Consider the following 20,225-nt stretch of genomic DNA (forward strand, 5'->3'; position numbering starts at 1 on the left):
TTAAAGCAAATCATTGTATACAAATTTCTGAGAATGTTTGTCGTATATCTCGACTGTATTACCTTTGTCTATTTGTATCTTATGGAAAACCATCAAATAAAGATTTAAGGATAGCTTCATTTTTGTCAAGGGAAAAGAGTAGAAAAATAGGTAATGAAATAGAATGAGGCCTGTAAATAACATATTACATTTTCAGAAAGGTTCCTCCCATCTTTTATGTAATCTCTGGTAAAACTCTCTCTTCAACATTTTCTAAAATATTGTCAGGATTACTGAACTTCACTTAGAAAATGACTCCTACTCCATCTCTATGCTATCACCAGAATGACATTCAGATAAATTAATTTAATAACGTGTATAATAAGCTGACAAGAAAATAATTACTTGAGTAAGTATATTTTACCACAAAATTAATAGTAATTTACTATAAAACAGAACAAAAGAAGTGGATGACTAATTAAATGCAAGGTTTATCAGAGGATAACACACCTGGAATTAAGAGTGTATTAATTTTTCTCATAAATTCATAAGATTTTTTTAAAAAATTAGTATTTAGTCTATTTTTTAACCTCTTAAATCATACGAAGTTGTGAAACAATACATAGAAAATATGAAGGATTATAAAGATGTAGATAAAACTATTAATAATATCCTACAACTCAATGATCAACTTTAGAATTTCTTGCATTTCCTATCAAATATACATACATATCAAACATATATGTATTTAATTTAATATAACTTACAATTAGTGTATAATTATATATCCTTATAAGTTAATCCAATTACTATCATCCTTTAATGTTATAGAAAATTTATCATATCAAGGTAACTTAACTTTATATCATATCAAGGTAATTTCCATGACATTTGTTGACTTAGAATTTATAGTTTAAATCAGTTATTTTATATTTGATTTTTTAATTGCATTGCATTGCATTTTATTTAATTTTTTTTAAAAAAAGATTTTACTTATGTATTGAGAAGAGAGAGGGAAATCATGAGTCGGGGGGAGGGACAGAGGAAGACGGAGAAGGAAACTCTCTGCTGACAGGAGCCCAAGGTGGGGCTTGATCCAGAACCCTGAAATCATGACCTGAGCTGAAGGCAGACATTTAACTCACTGAGCCACCGAGGTGCCCAATTTGGACACTTATTTTTAAAGTTTCTGGAAGTCTCAGAGTACTTGACATGGTGAATGCATGATAAATATTGTTGAGAGATAAGTTTATTATTTTTGACTTATATATAAGTAGAATATACTTCCTACTAAAGAACAGTAAAAGAAGAATCAGAAAGCTCCTAATACAGTTCATTCCAAGTAAAATTATTTTCCTGGAGTATTTTTTTAATATGCTGTAAGTATCAAATTAAGATTATATTTTGTATGTGTTTATTCATATTTCATATCAAATAGCCTTTAATGAGGTAAAACCTCGGTAAAAACATAACTATTTTATTCATATAGTTTTTCAAACATATATAGGCTGGGTTCATTTTCCTATAAGTTTGTTTTATTTTCCAAGATGTGTTTGAGAGGTCAAAAGGCAAAATGATGCTGAACATTAAGTTTATAGTAAAAATTTTCTTAAATTTGAAATACCTTATAAATACTTTCTAGTATTTATTTTAGTCTTCTGAATAATCTTGAAATAAAAATGGCAGACATCATTATTTTCATATCACAGAAAATGAAGTTATTAATCCAAGATCCTAAGAAACAATTTGTGATACCCAGTAGCCTGGGTTATCTCTAAGAGTAAAATGGTTCTCTTCTCTAGATAATATAAAGGGAATGAGGAGGAAAATGGGCAGGCAACAACAACAACAACAAAAAACAGATGAAAACCAGAACCAAACCCAAACATTATACAGTGTGGAGTTACCTTGGAAGCCAAAATGAACATGGTTTATGTCAGATAAGTTTTTGTGATATATATTTAGCAATCTTGCAAGTTAAGGAGCTAATGTGTCTTTTGAAATAACATATCTTATTTTTAGAGAGTATCTTCATTGATACATGAATCCACTAGCATGATCATCAAGAAAGACCTAGGATTTCTTTTTCTGCATGCAGACTTTGCTTGTGACTCACCTATTAGATATGGAATAAGATTTCTAAAATCTCAATCTACTTAATTGTGTAGACTTCAGTAGCTTAGCTTATACCAGTCACCAATGCCTTTAATTCTCACATTCATTTTTAGAAACAAAGTTAAAGTCAGTTAATATATGGATAAATATTAACACTGGATAAAAATCCTCCCAAGAAAGAAATGTAGAATAAAAGAAAAAATACAGGATAAAAAATATCCTGCTGAGGACTGGAAAGTTTTCTGACTTAATAAGGTTCTAACAATCAGCCCTTCAAAAACTCCTTTTAAAGAAAGGAAAAATAAAGCCAGTTGTGAAAGTAGTCTTGCTACTTTTCTATAAATCCAAGTGGACCTGAATTTATGTGATGCTCACCCTTCAAATAAATGTTTTCTAGTGACATGAAGATTCAGAAAATGCTTCAACAGCAATAACTGGGATGGACGCTGTGTTGTAATAATTTGGATACACTTGACTAATGCAGTTATTTGCAATGAGGTTGGCTCAGTGCCCAAAGCAGTGAGCAAACAAATATAGCTCGACAATTGTTTCATGCCTTCCAAGACAGCCAGAAAGATTTTTGCTCAGTCCAGGGGGGCCAGTGGTCACTACTGCAGACTCTGGTCATCAACACTGCTTCAGATATATTTTTAAAGTAGTCTTTGTTAAATTCACCAATGTGCTTTATGTAAAAATGCTGGTGAGGCGCAAGCGTTTTTAATCAAATTAGTATGCAACATAAGGCAGCTGTGTATTCAAATGGGTTTTTTAGCAATTTGGTTGTTTTCCTTATAATAACAGGAAAGAACATTTTGATTTTGAAGGTGACAGAGGCAATATTACCAGAATTAAACAATCTGAATTAGCTTTTTCATGAAATGTAATATGTTTTATGCTTTTAGATGGGATGCTCCGGTGCTTTCAGATGAGCCTTCCACTGTCACAGTCAATGGCCAGGAACAGAATAAGCTCTGGAGGTAGGATTATCCTCAAATTTAATTTTTTTTTAGAAGAAGCTAATGGCAAATGTTTCTAGCAAACTTTAGGTTCATCTATGTTATAACTAGAGAACCAAGACAGGATATTAAAGGAACAGATAAGTATAAAATTAGTAAACAAAGTTTGACATTTTGCTTATTCTATGAATTTAATGCTGAAAATGAATATAATCCCTAAAATCATAAACAGCATGCATGTCAGACAAAAGCTGCAAAATTTCATTTCTTTGTCAACTTAGGTAAATTCAGAACTCTAGTACATAAGAAGGTAACAAGATTACAAAATTTAAGTTATATGATAATGATTTTTATTGCAGAAAGTTTGCAACCAAAACTGATTAAACAAGAGAGGCTTTTAAAAATTATTTCTACACTTTATATGAATTGGTATTCAAAAGAGAAGCAGAGTCCAACCATACTACCATACAGATGGGAAATTCTTGTTTGTATCGTTCAAGAAGAAACAAAAGCCCAGAAGAGGATAAAAATACATGTGTAGTGTTTAAGATATATTTGGAATTCTTGAAAGGAATAGCTTCCATAAAACCATTTCTTACTATTCAAACTCAGCCTGTGTGGTTTTTGAAGGTGACCAGGAACTTTTTATGCTAGTCCCTCATAAACTAGTTTCATCAGTCTTTAGGAAGCAGGATCTTTTGGCTTCTTAGCAACTAGAATTGCCTGTTAGTAACATGTATTTGGACAGGAAGAGGTTACAACTTAATTATTAAATTTTTAAATGGTGATAGTGGTAGATCTTTTTGTTGTTGTTTCATGTTTATGAACAGGCTGTTGAAAAGTCCTTTCCTAGAAGATGCATATATAGGAACTTTATAGCCTAAGGTTGGACAAATAGTGATTAATGTCAACTTAGCCCAGGGGTCATGTGATCTAGCTTCAAAAGGAATAATGTCTGCCTAATAGAATAATAAGTGCATGCACTGGGGACCACATAGATGCTCTACAAATATTAGCAAGAGCAATGTGACTAAAGCAGGCTGCTAGTGTTCTGGATGAAAGGATCTTAAAGCCATCTGGTGTCTGGACATCAGCCTGAAAATCACAGGCTTCAATCCATAAGATAATCCATTCACATAGTCCACATACTGAGATGGGTTTCCCAACGGATTTGTTCCATTATCCCAAATCAGTCCCTGTAACCTGTGGAAAGGTCTAATGTCTCCTAGAAAATAATAAGAAGTACTTATTATTTCTTTTATGGGACACACTTATTATACAGATTCAAATGGTTGAGGGTTCCATACTTAGAGAAAGAAAGAGACTGAAATAATAGACTAAATATAGGTAGTATTTGTGATAAAAACTGTATTTCTTCTTTATGAAAAAAACAAATTAAGAAAACACTGTCTCATGCCTTTTAAGAAAGGTAAATAAGCCCGAAATGAGTGTTTCAGAGATAAAAATAACATGCAAAGGGGAATTTCAATTTAATTAACATTTACTGACAATACATAAGAAGGAAGTAGAGACAAAAAATAAGTTTAGGGGTCTCTGTCTTCAGAAATTAAAGAGTCAAAAAGAAAATTAAAAAATCCAAAAGTGAAACAACTTATGTATATAGCAAAGCAGGACAAAAAAGTAAAATAATACTTAATATTTCAGAAAGTATTTTACTTCAAATTATATAATAACTTAAAATGCAATTTAATTTTTTGACTTATTTAGATAACATTTTATAACAACCTTCAGTTTCAAAATTTTACATGTTTGTTTGGAAAAATATTTTGTTCACTAGCATATGAAATACCAGTATATAAAATCTTTATGACACCATTGTGAAAACGATTTCAAATTAAAATACTAATTTTAATATGCTACTTATTTTCCTAAACTTAAACTATCATATTAGAATGTCCCGTTTAGGGCCAGATCATGAGTACAAGGCACCCGATGCCTTTCTTTGTTCTTTATGTGTAGTTATCACATTCACTCTCCTAGTGAAAAAACAGCCCTTTCCATGATGTGTACATACTTTTGCCTTTCCCATTTAGATGAGCCATCTTGAGCTGAATCCACTTTACACTGAATATTCCCATGACCTATGTCTTCAAACCCAATAAATATGACAATCACTGAATATTTTTCATGTGAAAAAAATCCAGTCTTATCCTTCACTTCCTGTTCTTTGTGAGTGTTCTCTAATGCTTAGCACTAAAAGTTTCAGCTACGTAATGAGGCTGTAGGTTCAATGAGGGAAGGACATAGACTTCTAGTTATCTTCTATCACCTACCACCAATTTTTGAGTACCAACTAAAGAGATAGGATTGCCACAAGAACTCAAGAATGCTTGTTAAATAAATGGACGCAAGACATTTCCTCTTTGGGCACACACATATGCCTGTGCTACTTACTATGTGTGACTGAAATGTCATACTACGATTACCTGGCTTTTGCCTTTCTCTGAGTGGAGGAAGTAGGGATGAGAAGGGGTCAGTTCGCTTATAAGCATCAAGCAAAATTCTGTGAAATACCACCTGTGTGCCAAGAAAGAGGTCGTCATGATTAATTCCTGTTCTAAGTAATTTATAGTCCAAAATGCACGCAAGGAATTCCTAGCTTTTAGGAATTATTACAAGCTGTCTTTTGATTCTACTTCCCCTGTCTTTTTTCTCATTTTGTTTTTGAGATGGCTATCATGTGTGGTTTCAAATTTATGAACTGGGGTTCACAAATTATCTAGTTACTAACTAGCATTAGTGAAAAAATGTTTCTAAGTGTAGCAGAGGCACAAAACTGTCCTTGTTAAAAAAAAATATTTTTACAGTCCCTCTCTAAAAGCAGAAAGAAAGCCTGGAAAGTAAGGCAAAATCAGGAGATAATCAGAATACATTTTAAGAAGTAATAAATTAGCTAAAATTGAGAAGATTAGGGAATTTTGAGTTTTTCCTGAGAGGAAACTGCACAGATCCAGAGACTCCCAACATTAAGAAGTTGGAAAATCAAATTTAATTCTAATTTGGAAGAGGAAATAAGAGAGTTAAGCATAGAAGGTTGTAAACTTAGTCAAGGGAGAACCATCACTTAGTGCAGGATAAAGTAAAAAAGCAAATATATTTAATCATTTATTATGAACACCTTTTCAATTTGTAGGACACTATGTGCAGGATGAGTCCAGTTTTGTTAAAAGACAGACTGGATGTGTATATATTATAAGGCAAAATGTGATCTTCCATGTTGGGAGTGTAAGTGTTTAGAAAATTGCATGGTTTTCTTTTTTTTTTTTTTTTTTTTTGCTTTCGCTAATGTTCTGTGTTTTGTTTTTGTTTTTGTTTTTTTAAGATTTTTGTTTATTCACTCATGAGAGACACAGAGAGAGGCAGAGACACAGGCAGAGGGAGAAGCAGGCTCCCCATAGGAAGCTCTATGTGGGATTTGATCTTGGAATTGTGGGATCACACCTCAAGCCAAAGGCAGATGTTCAACCGCTGAGCCACCCAGGCGTCCTTCTGTGTTTTCTGTAATAAGCATATATTAACAGTGTAGACAGAAAAAAAAAATGTAAACTTTAAAAAAATAAATAAAGCAAGCAGGCTAAAAGACATTTCTCATTCAGCCATGAAGTGAAAGTCAGCAGCCAAGGATATTCAAATGATTGACCTGGGGGACTATGAGAAGACTTAATAAGATTTAAAGAACCAATTGAATGTAACTGGACTTTATTTCAATAAAGTATATACAGCCTGGGCCTTAGAGGCAGTTATGTTAGTTATTTGATTCTCAGTTTACACTCACATAAAATGGGGCTATTTATGCCTGCTTCAAAAGGTTGTTATAAATACTAAATGAAAAGCTGTTTATGAAGCACCTAGAGCAATAATACCATGTAATGCACTATTGTGTTAAATCTGGAAAGACCCTGATGAGTCATCCAGCTTTGGGCTTTTCAAACTGTGGGTTGCAATTCATTTAGAATGATATCAATTTAGAGGAACCCAACTACCATTTTAAAAATGAAACTGAAAAGAACAGAAGAGATTAGAAAAATCACAGAAAAATTATGAACTGTACGTATAATATATTGTAAAGAATTGTTTTGTCAATTTCCACTCTTAGCTATATATCCCACAGAAATGAAAACATATGTCAACATGATTATGGCAGCAGCACTATGCAGAAGGGCTGAAAAGTGGAAACAATCCTAATGTCCACTCACTGATGACTTGATAAACAACATGTGATCTATCCATGTAATGGAATATAATTCAACAATAAGAGGTATGAAGTAGCAAAACAGGATACAACATGGATGAATCTTGACAACATTACACTAAATCAAAGAAGCTAGTTGCAAAAAACCATATATTGTACAATTTCATTTAAATGAAATGTCCAGAATAGGAAAATCTACAGAGACAGAAATTATGGAAAGTTGGAATGGAAAGTTGCCACGGGTGAGGGCTGGGAGCTGGAGTACCACTGTTAATGACTACAGGTTTCTTTTTGGGGTGACAAAAATAGAATAGTGGTGATGGTTATAAAACCCTGTGAATACACAAAAACCCTCGGAACGCACTTTAAAAGAGTGGATTTAATGATAGGTGAATTATATCTCAATAAAGATATTGTTAAAAACAAAAGAATTATTTTGTGAAACTTCATTTCAGTCAGGTATACATATGTCCATTGATCTAGGGAGTCTTGTTTTGTTTCTTGAATTCTATATATGAATGAAATCATTTAATTGTCTTTCTCTAACTTATTTCACTTAGCATGATACCCTCTGTTTCCATCTATGTTATTGCAAATGATAAGATTTCATTTTTTTGATAGCTGAGTAATATAAATTATTAAAATAGTGAATAAAACACATGTATTAACTACCATTTTTTAAAGGTAAAGGCTTTTGAAGGAAAGCAATTACCAACCTACAACTTTTCACTACCATGTAATTGTTTTCCTTCTTGGTCACTATCTTTTTGTTTTGGATTGTTCTAAGAAACAATCCTAAATTTTTGAGGCTTATCTAATAACTTAGATTTTGTTTTTGTTTTATTTTTATTTTTTTTTTTTACTTTTTTGTTTTTGTTTTTGTTTTAGAACAGCTGCTGCTTAACATTGTTCAGTGTGTCTGAGTTCCTAGGGATTATTATTTTAAGTTGGAGAGCTACTAAGATTATGCCCAAAATCTTAGCACAAGCTTCAAAAAGATATTTGAAGACAAAGAAGATATTAATCAGGATATTTTTAATACCAAAAAGAAAGCAGACTTATACTATCATTGTTCATTTTGGGTAGCAAAAATGTATTAAATAATTATGAAGGAAAAAAGGAAGAAGGAAAGGAGGAAGAGAAGGGGAAAAATTGGGACAAAATGAACATATTAAAACTGTAAGCATTAGGAATCTGAATGTTTATTAAGGAAGGAAATGGATGACTAAACAAGGATTTGGTATAGTATTCAATGAAAAGGATCTCTATAAAGTTTGTATTTGTATTCCAGGATGATTGTAGATTTGGCACAGTTATGTACAATTTTTAAAACTTAAACAGTAGGGGATTGTAGAGTACTAAATTCTAGCAAAATATTTGTGTATCTTTAAAAAGGTAAAAGAATTGGACTTGGTTACTTGGGAAGATACTAGAGGAGGTAATTAGTCAATCAATTTTTAAACAACTGGAAAAGTGTGGATTCCATGAAACACCAAGTTTTTCTGAATAGCAAATCATGCCAGACCCACTTCGTCTTTTGTGATAACATCACAAGCCACAGAGACAAGGAAAAATGATAGTGACAATCCATCTTATTTTCAAAAGGTCTCAGAATGCTATTTGTCACATTCTCATTGACAAACTTGGGGAAAATATGACTTTAATTACTTTATTTTTAGGTAGGTAAAAGCATAACATGCTTGAATGTTCAATGAAAAAATAATACAAATTTCCACTTCATGTTGCATTAATATTTGAATGTAGCTCCCAGGAACTGGTTCTGGGGACCTAGTCAGCTGCTATTAAATGACCTGCAATAAGTAACTTAGAGTGTGCTCATCAGCTTCCAAGTAATTATAAATTTACTCACTATAAATAAGACATGGAATTGAAAAGATAGAATAATATAAACACAAAAAACAGATGGGTGGAAATTTGTCTTATTAGAATATTAAACAACAATGTGATGCTACTGTGAAAACTGCCAATACCTCATAGGAAAAACTTAGAAGGGGTAAGACATTCAAGAACTTAAATCATTTTGCCTTTTCTTTGTTGTAGTTAATCGCCATCAAAATACTTGTTTCTACCTTTAGTCTCTACTACCATATCTTTTAATGGATTTAAAGATAAATTTGGTCATTTTTGTGTTTTTTCAAAAGTTCTGCCTTGTGTATGTATTACTTTTGTAATTAGAGGAGTCAAGCTACATCTTTAAAACACAGTCAAATAGCAAGTAAATGCAAGTATTTTAGAGAAAATATGAGGCTATCCCCTTCAAAAGTGTTTTAGGCAATAAAAGAAATTAAAGAGGGTGCCCATAAGGAACTTGTAAAATGAGGAGAATTATTTAGCCCATATATTGGCTACAAATATTTAGGAGACCAACAAATATTTAAGAGCATATACTGACAGTCCCTATATAAGGCTGTCACATACATATTCCCACATTATCCTCACATTACCTCTATACAATGAAAGAAGAGAGAGAATTGAAGGAAACAGTCTGGCTGGCTGAGTCTCCCAGGGTCTTACAGAGACAGAAATTATACTCCAATCTGTATTCATTTCAGGTGTGTCTAGCTACATGAAAATTAAAATGTTTATTTCCTTTTTTCTTTGTTTCTTTATTTCTTAATAAGTGTATATGTGGCATCACCATAGAAAAATGAAATAATTTTAAATTTACAGATATATGTATTTAAGGGATGCTGTGGGATTTTCCCTATTCTTTTTTTCAGCATTGATCCAAATTGCCATGTATCCTTGTATAAAGATAGAATAATTCCTATTAAGGGTGTAATTACTTTAGACTGTGAAGATTACAAACCCTTATGACAATAACTGAACCCACATTCTGTAATGAGAATTATATCTATTTTAAGTAAGCAAAGCAAATGAACTATATTAGAAAGAATTCATAGTAGGAGCTGAGAATATTTGGAATTTTATCTGATCTGGATTTTTCTAGATTTTTCTTCCAGGTGTCCTTCATTTTTTAAAAGCTCATGATAGCCAGTTTGCAATGCCCACTTCTTATTTCAAGGGCCATATTAACTTCTATTTTGTAACATAAAAAAGCTTTATATTTTTATATCATGAAATAATAAAAGTTCATCATAAAAACAAAATAAACAAAAGAATGAGAAGGCCAAAATCATCCACAGCCTTAATGAAGTTAACTTTTGGACTATACTACCCTCTAGTTAGAGCAACAGAAATATGTATAATAAAATCTGATTGAGAATACAAAATAGGAAACATATAGCACATGTTGAGTTATAACCTGATCTTTTAATTAAATATGCTCCATGTTATTTATGTTATTCCTTTTAAAGACTGTATAATACTCCACTGTATACCAATTCTATTATATACTTAAACAATTCCATATTATTGTATGTCGAGTGTGTTGACATTTTTCCTTTTTATAAACAGTGCTATAGCCAACATCATTATATGTATATCTCTGCAGACTTTTTCAGATTATTTTCTTACAAGTTCCCAGAAGTAGAAATGCTGTCTCACTGGGTATGCATAAATACTTTGTAGATACCTCACCAGGAACAATCATTTAGTATTGAAAAAATATTTGACAGGCGCTTTCCTGGGTGCTAGAGTTGAGGTTGTGAATAAGATGGTAAGCTCTTTTCTTACCCTTATTGAGCTTATTCTTTCAGCAGAATTACTCCACAAGGAAATGAACATAGAATAAAATATCAGAGTGTTACATGCTAAAAAGAAAACAAAATACTGTGACATCAGAGTGGGTGGCCAAGGGACACCTTTAGATTAGGGGCTCTGGAAAGGCTGCTCTTAGGAAGGAAATCTTAATGGGATGGTTAAATGGGAAGAAGGAGCCAGCTATAGGGAATTTGGAAAAAAATTTACATCTAGAAGGACTGGAAATTTCAAAGACCCTAGCCTGAGAATGAGTGGACAAGGTTAGTCTAAACCTAAGCAGCAGAGTAGCTTGCATATGTGAATGACAAGTTGGGGAAGAGAGTAGATTATGCAGTCTGGAAGGCCAGGGCAAGAGGTGTGGATTTATTCTGAATATGGTGGTAAATCACAAAGTGATTTCATGTTTTAATTTAATTATGATACATACACACACACACGCAAGTTTGCACATCATAAGTAGATAGCTCAATGAATTACTTACACAAACTGAACACATCCACCAGATCAGGAAAGAAAACATTACCAGTGTTCCTCAAACCCCCTTTATTGTCCTCTTCCATTCAGTACTTCCTACTGAGGATAACGACTCTCTTGATTTCTAATAGTACAGATTAATTCAGTCTGTTTATATAAACAACAACAAAAAAAATCATACAGTATGTACTCTTTAGCTTCTTTTCCTCAAAATTATGCTTGTGCAATTCATTCATATTTAGGCATCCATCTAAAGATAGGGCATGGATAAAAAAAGTGAATGAATCCTACTACTGAGCACAGGATTACCTCAACCTTCGGAAATTGAGCAGAATGAGTTGCTAATACAGGAGATATAGACTATTCAGTGAAGCGGGGAGAAAAATGAGGAAACCACAGTAACATGACCAAGGTAAAAGATCCCTCAAGAAGGAGAATGGTCAATAGTGAACAAATATTTATGAGCCATTGAGCAGAATGAGACTAAATATATACTATTGGATTTGACATTACGGAAGTCACTGACAAGTGGTGCTTCAAAGAAGAGAATGGAAAGTGATGAGGTAAAGATTACATATGCAGGGGCACCTCAGTGGCTCAATGGTTGAGCATCTGCCTTTGGCTTGGGTAGTGATCCTGGTGTCCTGGGATCAGCCTGCTCTTCCCTCTCCCTGTGTGTGACTCTGCCTTTCTCTGTGTCTCTCATGACTTAAAAAAAAATTGTATATGCAGAAGACTCATTCCAAAATTTTTAACAAAAATGAAGGGCTCTAGGGAATGTGGAATCAAAAGAGGTTTTCTGAGGTGGTAAGTACTACAGCATGCATGTATGATGATGAGAATAGTCCAGTGGAGAGGGAAAATATGAAGATACAGAAGGATGGGAAAGTTGTATAGATGATTGGCTAGGTGAAAGGGGATGGATTCCTTATTTTTTTATTATTTTTTGGGGTTCCTTATTTATATTAGAAGCTGAAAAACTTCAATTCTAATAAGAAGGACAGCAATTATGGAGTAGATATAGGTAGGTTGGTGAATGGTTATGGACAAATGAGAGTTCTCACCTTTTATGAATGCCTTTTTTCCTACATTCACTACCATCACTGTATAATCAATCTTATTGATTTTCCAAAAACAGAGTAAAAAACTTGTACCTAATTTTAATTTGTATGTATACAATTTTTAGAGAGGTAGAAACATTTTTCCTATGTTTATTGGCCATCTGGATTTTTAAAACTTGCTGTATTTGTTGTTTGCTCATTTGAAAATACCTTTCTGTATCTATCATATAGACAATGATTTGCCAAGATTCAGCATTCTTGGGTGCTTTAACTTGTTCTGTAAATTTATGTATATATTTTGCTAATTGTTTTCTGTCATAAAACATTGAGAATGTGGTCTGGGGTTAGTGGGATAATTTCCCTCTGTATCACTAATGTTTCTTCTAAATAGATCCTTTCTGGAATTTTTTCTTTATCCTTGAAATTTAAAACTTGGTGAGGCATCACTAGAGATAAGCCCCACAACCAGCTGGCTCTTTATTTGGGGCAACCCCAGGCCTTTCTCCCATATACATGCTGCATTGCTGTTGGTACACTGTTCAGATAGACTACTCACAGATAACCCCAAGTTATCCTGAGGAACACCTCAAGTTCTTGCACCTCCAGGTAAGAAAGATCCTATCCAAGTTATGGGGGTTTGCTTTTAAGAAGCTTGGTCTTCAAGCTGAAAGGGACTCGCCATGGTAGTCGTTATCTTGCCCCACACACTTTCAATACAGGAAGATATTTGGGGAGGTGGTGTTGCCATAATTTCTTCCTTTGCTGTCACATTCCAGTGCTCTTTTAAGCATGTGAGTTTCCGTTTATCAGCACTCACTACTTCTCTTATTTTTTTCTAAAGTTCTGTTATGTTTGGGAGAAATTCTGTTGATATAGTGTATTTGTTAGCCACCTATTCTTTTCATATTGATTATTATAGTATTATTTTTTTGGCACTTTATTGTATGTGTGCATGTGTGTGCATGTGTCCAAATCTATTTGTGCTTTCATGTCTCTCAGAATCTCAGGTCTATTATCAAATTTTCACAGAAAGCTTTGCTTCCTTCTATATTATTTTTATAAAAAAAGACTTATTTATTTGAGAGAGTGTGAATGTGCGCATAAGCTGGGGCGGGGGGTGGGGGTGGTTCAGAGGCAGACAGCTAGGGAGAGGCAGACTCTTCACTGAGCACAGAGCCCGACATGGGGCTCCATCCCACAGTCCTGAGATCCTGACCTGAAATTCAAGAATAGGATGCTTAACCGACTGAACCACCCAACTGAGCCACCCAGGTGCCCCTTCCTTCTATCTTATTTGCTAAATACTGCCTACTGCTTGCAGCTGCTGCTCTCTTTGTTCCTGTTTTCAACATGGATGGCCTGTGTCTTCATCCTAATTTTTATTGCAGTCTCTATGTGATTAGGTTCATCTGCATTGACAAACACATGTTCTGCAGTCTGAGGCAATGAGAGAGGAATTTTAAAGTCTGTTTATTTGAAAAAAGAACTTTTCTGTTTGGATTTTTGACCATTTATGAGAAACATAAATGATCTGCTATTGACTGTATAAAACCATAAAATATTTCCATCAAAAATTATTTCATTACTAGGCATTGCTTAATCATACGACCGATGTCTCAGATGCTACAAAGTCCTTATAATTGAAAGATCTTTGCATTTAAAGAGATTTAATGATGCACAGGATGAATAATAGGTTGATCAGGGTAGAAAAAAAAGAATATAAGAGAAGCAATGGAATAGCAGAAGTTCATGAGCTTGAGCCCAAGAGACCTGGGTTCGAATCCCAGCACTGTTCCCACTGACAAGCAGTGTGGCCTTAAATTACAAAGCACCTGCTATGGGTTTTACTGTTCTTCTCCCCTCAAATACATATGATGAAGTCCTACCCCCGGGGCAGCCCAGGTGGCTCAGCGGTATAGCGCTGCCTTCAGCCCGGGGTGTAATCCTGGAGACTCAGGATAGGGTCCCATGTCGGGCTCCCTGCATGGAGCCTGCTTCTCCCTCTGCCTGTTTCTGTTCCTCTCTCTGTGTCTCTCATGAATAAATAAAGTCTAAAAAAAAAAAATAGTCCTACCTCCAAGACCTCAATATGTGACTAATTAGAGATAAGCTTTTTAAAGACATAATTAAGTTGAAACGAGGTCACTGTTTAAGCCACCGCATCTGTGGCATTTTGTTATAGTAGCCCCTGATTTTCTAAGAAAAAAAAAATGGGAATATTCCCAATTGTCTCATAGAGGTCATTTATTTGTTAGAGAGAGAGACAGACAGAGAGAGAGAGAGAGAGAATATGAGCAGGCACGGGGCAGAGGAGAGGGAGACAAGCAGACTCCCTGCTAAGCAGGGAACCTGACATAGGGCTTGATCCCAGACCTTAGATCATAACCTAAGCAGAAATCAAGAGTCAGTCACTCAGCAGACTGAGCCACCAAGGCGCCCTTCCTAGAGTTTTTATAAATTGATTAGGAAGAATAGAATAATAATTAGAATGTTATCTGTAACTGTTTATATTATGATAGGTACAGGGTTCAATGCTTTACACTTGTAAATGCATAGCATGGTGGCAGCCACAAAGGAGGTGAGCAGTAGACTATTTTTATTTTCTCTTATTTACTGCAAGGAAGAGATGCTGAAGTGAAGATATCCTCCAATGAAGGACGGATGCAGAGATAAAGGAAGAAAGAATGAGAGAGAGAGAGAGAGAGAGAGAGAGAGAGAGAGAAAGGGGGAAGAAACGAAAACACATTGTAGGGAAAAGAGAAACATATCAAAGGCTCCTTAGAACTGAGAGTAACAACTCTAAAGCAGTAAGGGATCAATCAATACCTAGTTCTCAGTGTGAACAGAAGAGAACATGTTTTCTTGTAAAGTACTTTTGAGGTATTTTTGGCCATAATTGCCACAAAGTGTCTAAGCTTTTTATTTGTATGTGATCCTATAGTTTGCATGGTGTCTATGTTACCACTGTTTTAACAATAGTAATAGAAAGAATGGAGAAAGGCTATCATGAAGTCATACATAGTACTGTATTGACTGTTTTTTATTTCCTTTTTAGCTTTTTGAGTTACTGACACATTATTGCAGCAAAACATATGTAGGGTCAATTCATGCTGAATAGTTATTAGAAACCATGATAACAAAAGTCATTACACTGCAGTTCAGTTTTGACAGTAAAATTTCTGCAACATTATCACAAATCCTCATGCATTAGTGCAATGATCCTTACTATAGTTTCATATTAGAATCAAAAGATTGCTGTAGCATGCTTGATACAAAAAGTCAAGCAGGCCAAATTCTTTTCTGCTTTTACAGATAACATTTTTGCTCTTTTTCTATGTACATCAAAGCAGATAGTAGCTTTGTTTTATATACTTTTTTCAATAACCTATGGGTACATTGCATATCTTTCTTTAAAATGAGGATTTTTTTTCCTTGAAAAACCACACAATTCTGATTACCAGCACCGAAGGAAGTAATTTGAAAATGATTTTATATCTGACACAACTCCACAGAATTCTAACTATATTATTCACTCCATTATTTCTTTCGTCTTCTCAGATAGTGTACTGGCTGTGTGCACATGTTTTTTTTTTTTTTAATTGATGATTTACTATGATGGAATAGTATAAGATTTAAAAAAAAAGAATCTGTCATATTTAGGATTACTCTGATAGGAAAGCTATCTGAGTTACCATTTAGTTGACAAAAGGAAAATATTTTCAATGCCGAGCTGTACACAATATTTTACTAGTCATTTATTAACAAACATTTAAAGGGTCAGATTGTATAGTTACATTAATTTTATATTTTCGGTAGCATTAATTTACTCAGGCCCATTTCAAGAAAACAAAAGAAATGTAACTTGTGAAATAGTGCCTAGTCAATTTATTAAGGAACCTCAGAAAACTGAATAACTTCTTCCTTATTTGGAAAATCAGGTTTACATAGGTGTACATAGAATGTGGATAAGTAGGACACATTTCATTATATACAATATATGTTCTCTGGATATGTGGATGTAAATAAAATACTGTTTAGATGTGTCACAACTGAAGTGACTGTGGCTTGTTTGTAATTGCTTTAAAATTGAAGCCAGAAGATGCCAGATCCTATCAAATTAAAATATTGAGTGTCATAATGGCATGTGTTGTCTTTATTGTTGTCTTCTCCATCTGTGATTTTTATAGATTTCTTCATGAAGGTTATAATCATATATTTCCTTTTTGGGTTATTTCTAGGAAATTTCCAGTGTTACAGCTATTGTGCATGGGCTTTTAAAATAAATGTATATGTTTTAACAGTGTTTTTTTAGTAAAAGATTTAGATATAGCTGACTAACCCACAAGTTATTGGTAAGTCTATCCCTCACACACTTTCTCATGTATGTATGTGTTTATGCATATATACAAATACATACTATATATATAATTTTCATATATATATGATTTTCTATTCTGTAACCCTTTGTCAGCTTTACCTACACAATTAGATATTTGTCTATTGCCATATTCCTTCCAGCACCTGTGTACATTTCTAAGTGATTATCATAATGTCACTATTACCCTGTATTTCTGTCCTATCTGTCCTTAATTCACGCTATATTCCCAGGTTGCATAAACTATTTTATACCTATTACAGACTAGAGCCTCTCTTATAATAGTGTAGCCACACTAAAATCTTGTATAAGAAGTAAGGGATATATGTTTATCTAAATAATAATAACACTGTCAACAGTCATATCTTCTATGTGCAAAATATAAAGTTTGTGAAAAACTGTTCTGGGTGCTTTATATTTAAAATATATATTTATGTTCCATAGAGTTGTTGAAAAAATTAAATAAAATTACATATAAAAGCTCTCAAAGTGCCTCACGCATAGTTAGTGGTTCATAAAGGTTAACTATTATGATATACTTTTTACAATAATCCTGCTAAGGAGACATTAATATTTCCATTTTGTCAGAGACTCAGAGGGATTAAATAAGTTGTCCATAGATATTTCTTTCTACTTTTGATAAAAGTAAAATTCTGAAAAAAAATGACCTACAGAAAACATTTATTATATGAATATGCATTTCTATATTAATATTCATGTTAATAAATGATTATAAGATACAGCTCTGTAGATTTGGGGAAAGATGATTACAAGAGCAGTTTTTTCAAACGTTTATGTCATTGTGATGCATATGTGTAGTTCAAAACTAAAAAAATCATTATACTGATGCTCCCACAGAATTGTAAATCAATTGCACTTCTAAGTCATGCATTAGAGAAGCCTAAGTAGAAAATATACCTATTATAGGAGGTGCAGATTATAAACATTTAACTTGTTTTATTATAATTTTTACCATGATCTTTGGGTGATTAAAAAATTATTATTTTGTTCTATAGCTGCACAATGGCATTTTAAAAAGTCAGAATTATAAGCCTGTGTGGATTCCAAAGAACATAACCTATTTATTTGAAAATATTCCAGTTTTTTTCTAGGTCTTGGTAATATAAAGAATACTTTATTTACTTCTTTTTAAAAGATATATGTAAGCAAAATTTCCTGAATATATGTTATGACATTGAATTCTCTCCATTTCTCTATAGAATAATATTTCGTGAGGTTTAATCTACTAAATACTCTCAGTTGTAAATAGGTTTCCTAAGAAAGGGTTTCAGGGATGACAGGATATTCAGGGTTAACAGAGTCAATAGGTTTCTTAAAATGAGATTTCTTAGAACCTTTAATATGCTAATGTGGCTTAAGTTTTTATTTATTTTTATTTTTTATTTTTTATTTTTTTTTGGCTTAAGTTTTTAAAAGGAGGATATGGTACGCAGTATGCCATATATATATGTATATATGATAAATATATAATACATCTATCTCCCTTAGTGTATTTGAAATTTGAATCTCTCTCTCTCTCTCTCTCTCTCTCTCTCTATATATATATATATATATATATACATATATATATATATATATATATATGTATATATATATATATATATATATACAGGGCCTTTCGAGCAGATGCTCACAACACTTGAACTCACCATAATAGCAATAGGAGGTGGCTATGAAATTATTACAGTAGCACAATACATACTCAGTTAATTTTATGAAGTTATGATGTAATACTACATCTTTTGTTTGTTTACATTTCTCTAGGCTGCAAATGGTGCTATGCATGGTCTGTAAGTTTGTGTACTTAAGTTCTGCTGAATTTTAACTTTTTAAAGTAGATTTGTGTATATTTTATGGGAGTAAATGATATATTTTGTGCGAGTAAATGATAAAATAGACTACTATGTACATATATTTTATGCATTCATGACATACGTAGCTTTTCCTTATTTTTTGATATTTTTAGGCTGCATGGTTCATCTGTGAGTTTTTTCAAATTGTCATAAATTTCAAAAATTTTTTCTAATATATATTATATAAATATTGAAAAAAATCTATGTGTATGTAGTCCCATGCAGTTCAAACCAGTGTTGTTTAATGGTCGACTCTATGTATGGAAATTTACTATGAGTTTCTTTTGGCATATTCCTGTGCCTTTTATTGCATCAAAACAATGGATGTCAGTACACTGGATGATTAATAATTTATTTAAATAACTGAATGAACAGCTAGATGAATGGTGTTTGAATTCTTTGAGACCCAGAAGTATCCCCTACATCTCCAAAGTAGTACTCTGATTTATGTCCCTATATGATTCCTTAATAAACTCAGGTTACTTAAAGGAAGATGCTATAATCTGAGGATATCCATTGCAGTTACTCTTACCACTTTTCAACTACTGGTTCACTCAAACTTTAAAAAAATATCATAGCACATGCTTATTTTAAATTTGGTTGGAGAGAATATTTGAACATAAGTTAAGACAACTGTGTCCTAGGCCAATTTTTCTTCTAATTAACTGTGTTTGTGGTAGATCACTGGGCCATTCTGGCCCTAAGGTTCCACAGTTATGAAATCATCTTTTATTTTACTTTTTATTTTTTTATTGTGTATGCATGTGTGTGTGAAATAATCTTTTAATTTTAAAGAGATGGGTAAAATTTCTTTTTAAAAAATATTTTATTTATTTATTCATGAGAGACAGAGAGAGAGGCAGAGACACAGGCAGAAGAAGGAGCAGGCTCTCTATGAGAAGCCTGATGTGGGACTCCATCCCAAGATCCCAAAATCACAACCTGAGCCAATGGCAGACACTCAACCACTGAGCCACCTGGGTGCTCTGAAATGGGTAAAATTTCTAAAGGCATTTCCAGTTCAAAATTTTTACGATTTTAGAATTGTAAAGCATATTATAATCTATATGAAAATTAAATAATTTCCAATTAAATAAGTAGTCCTTTCCCCACAAGAAAATCATCATCGAAAAAGTGAGTTCAGTGAGATAAAATTACAAAAACAATTGTGTTTTAGTTGGACATTAGCGACATAATGAATAACTGATTTGGTGTTTACATGCTTTATAAAACCTGATGAGACAGTATAGTTGTAGTACAAGAGTAGTGTCATGGTTATGAGATGGGTTGGATTTTTAAAAATCCTATGTTTGATTCCTATCTCAGTCAGTTCCCTCTACTCTGATGACCTTGTGACACACTCAATCCCAGTTCCATACCTTAAACTGGATATGATTATAATAATAATAAAAAATTTTAGATGGTTACTAATAGACATTACAAAGATAATATTTGTAAACTGCTTGGCACAGATACCAGGTCCATATAAGTATT

General features: G+C 33.0%; 1 protein-coding gene across 8 annotated transcripts in view; it reads right to left on the reverse strand.

Annotated features, from left to right (window-relative positions):
- CCDC178 (coiled-coil domain containing 178) overlaps positions 1-20,225 on the reverse strand; it is a 421,095-nt gene that overhangs the window by 110,325 nt on the left and 290,545 nt on the right. For 5 of the 8 annotated variants that reach the window (XM_077900386.1, XM_077900387.1, XM_077900389.1 and 2 more), the window contains one exon: positions 5,498-5,588. The exons of the other annotated variants lie outside the window; for them this stretch is intronic. In XM_077900386.1, coding sequence (XP_077756512.1) covers positions 5,498-5,588 — 91 coding nt within the window. The remainder of the gene's footprint in view (positions 1-5,497; positions 5,589-20,225) is intronic. 8 annotated transcript variants of the gene reach the window in all.

This window comes from Canis aureus, chromosome 6 (assembly GCF_053574225.1).
Source record: "Canis aureus isolate CA01 chromosome 6, VMU_Caureus_v.1.0, whole genome shotgun sequence".
Classification (NCBI taxonomy): Eukaryota; Metazoa; Chordata; class Mammalia; order Carnivora; family Canidae; genus Canis; species Canis aureus.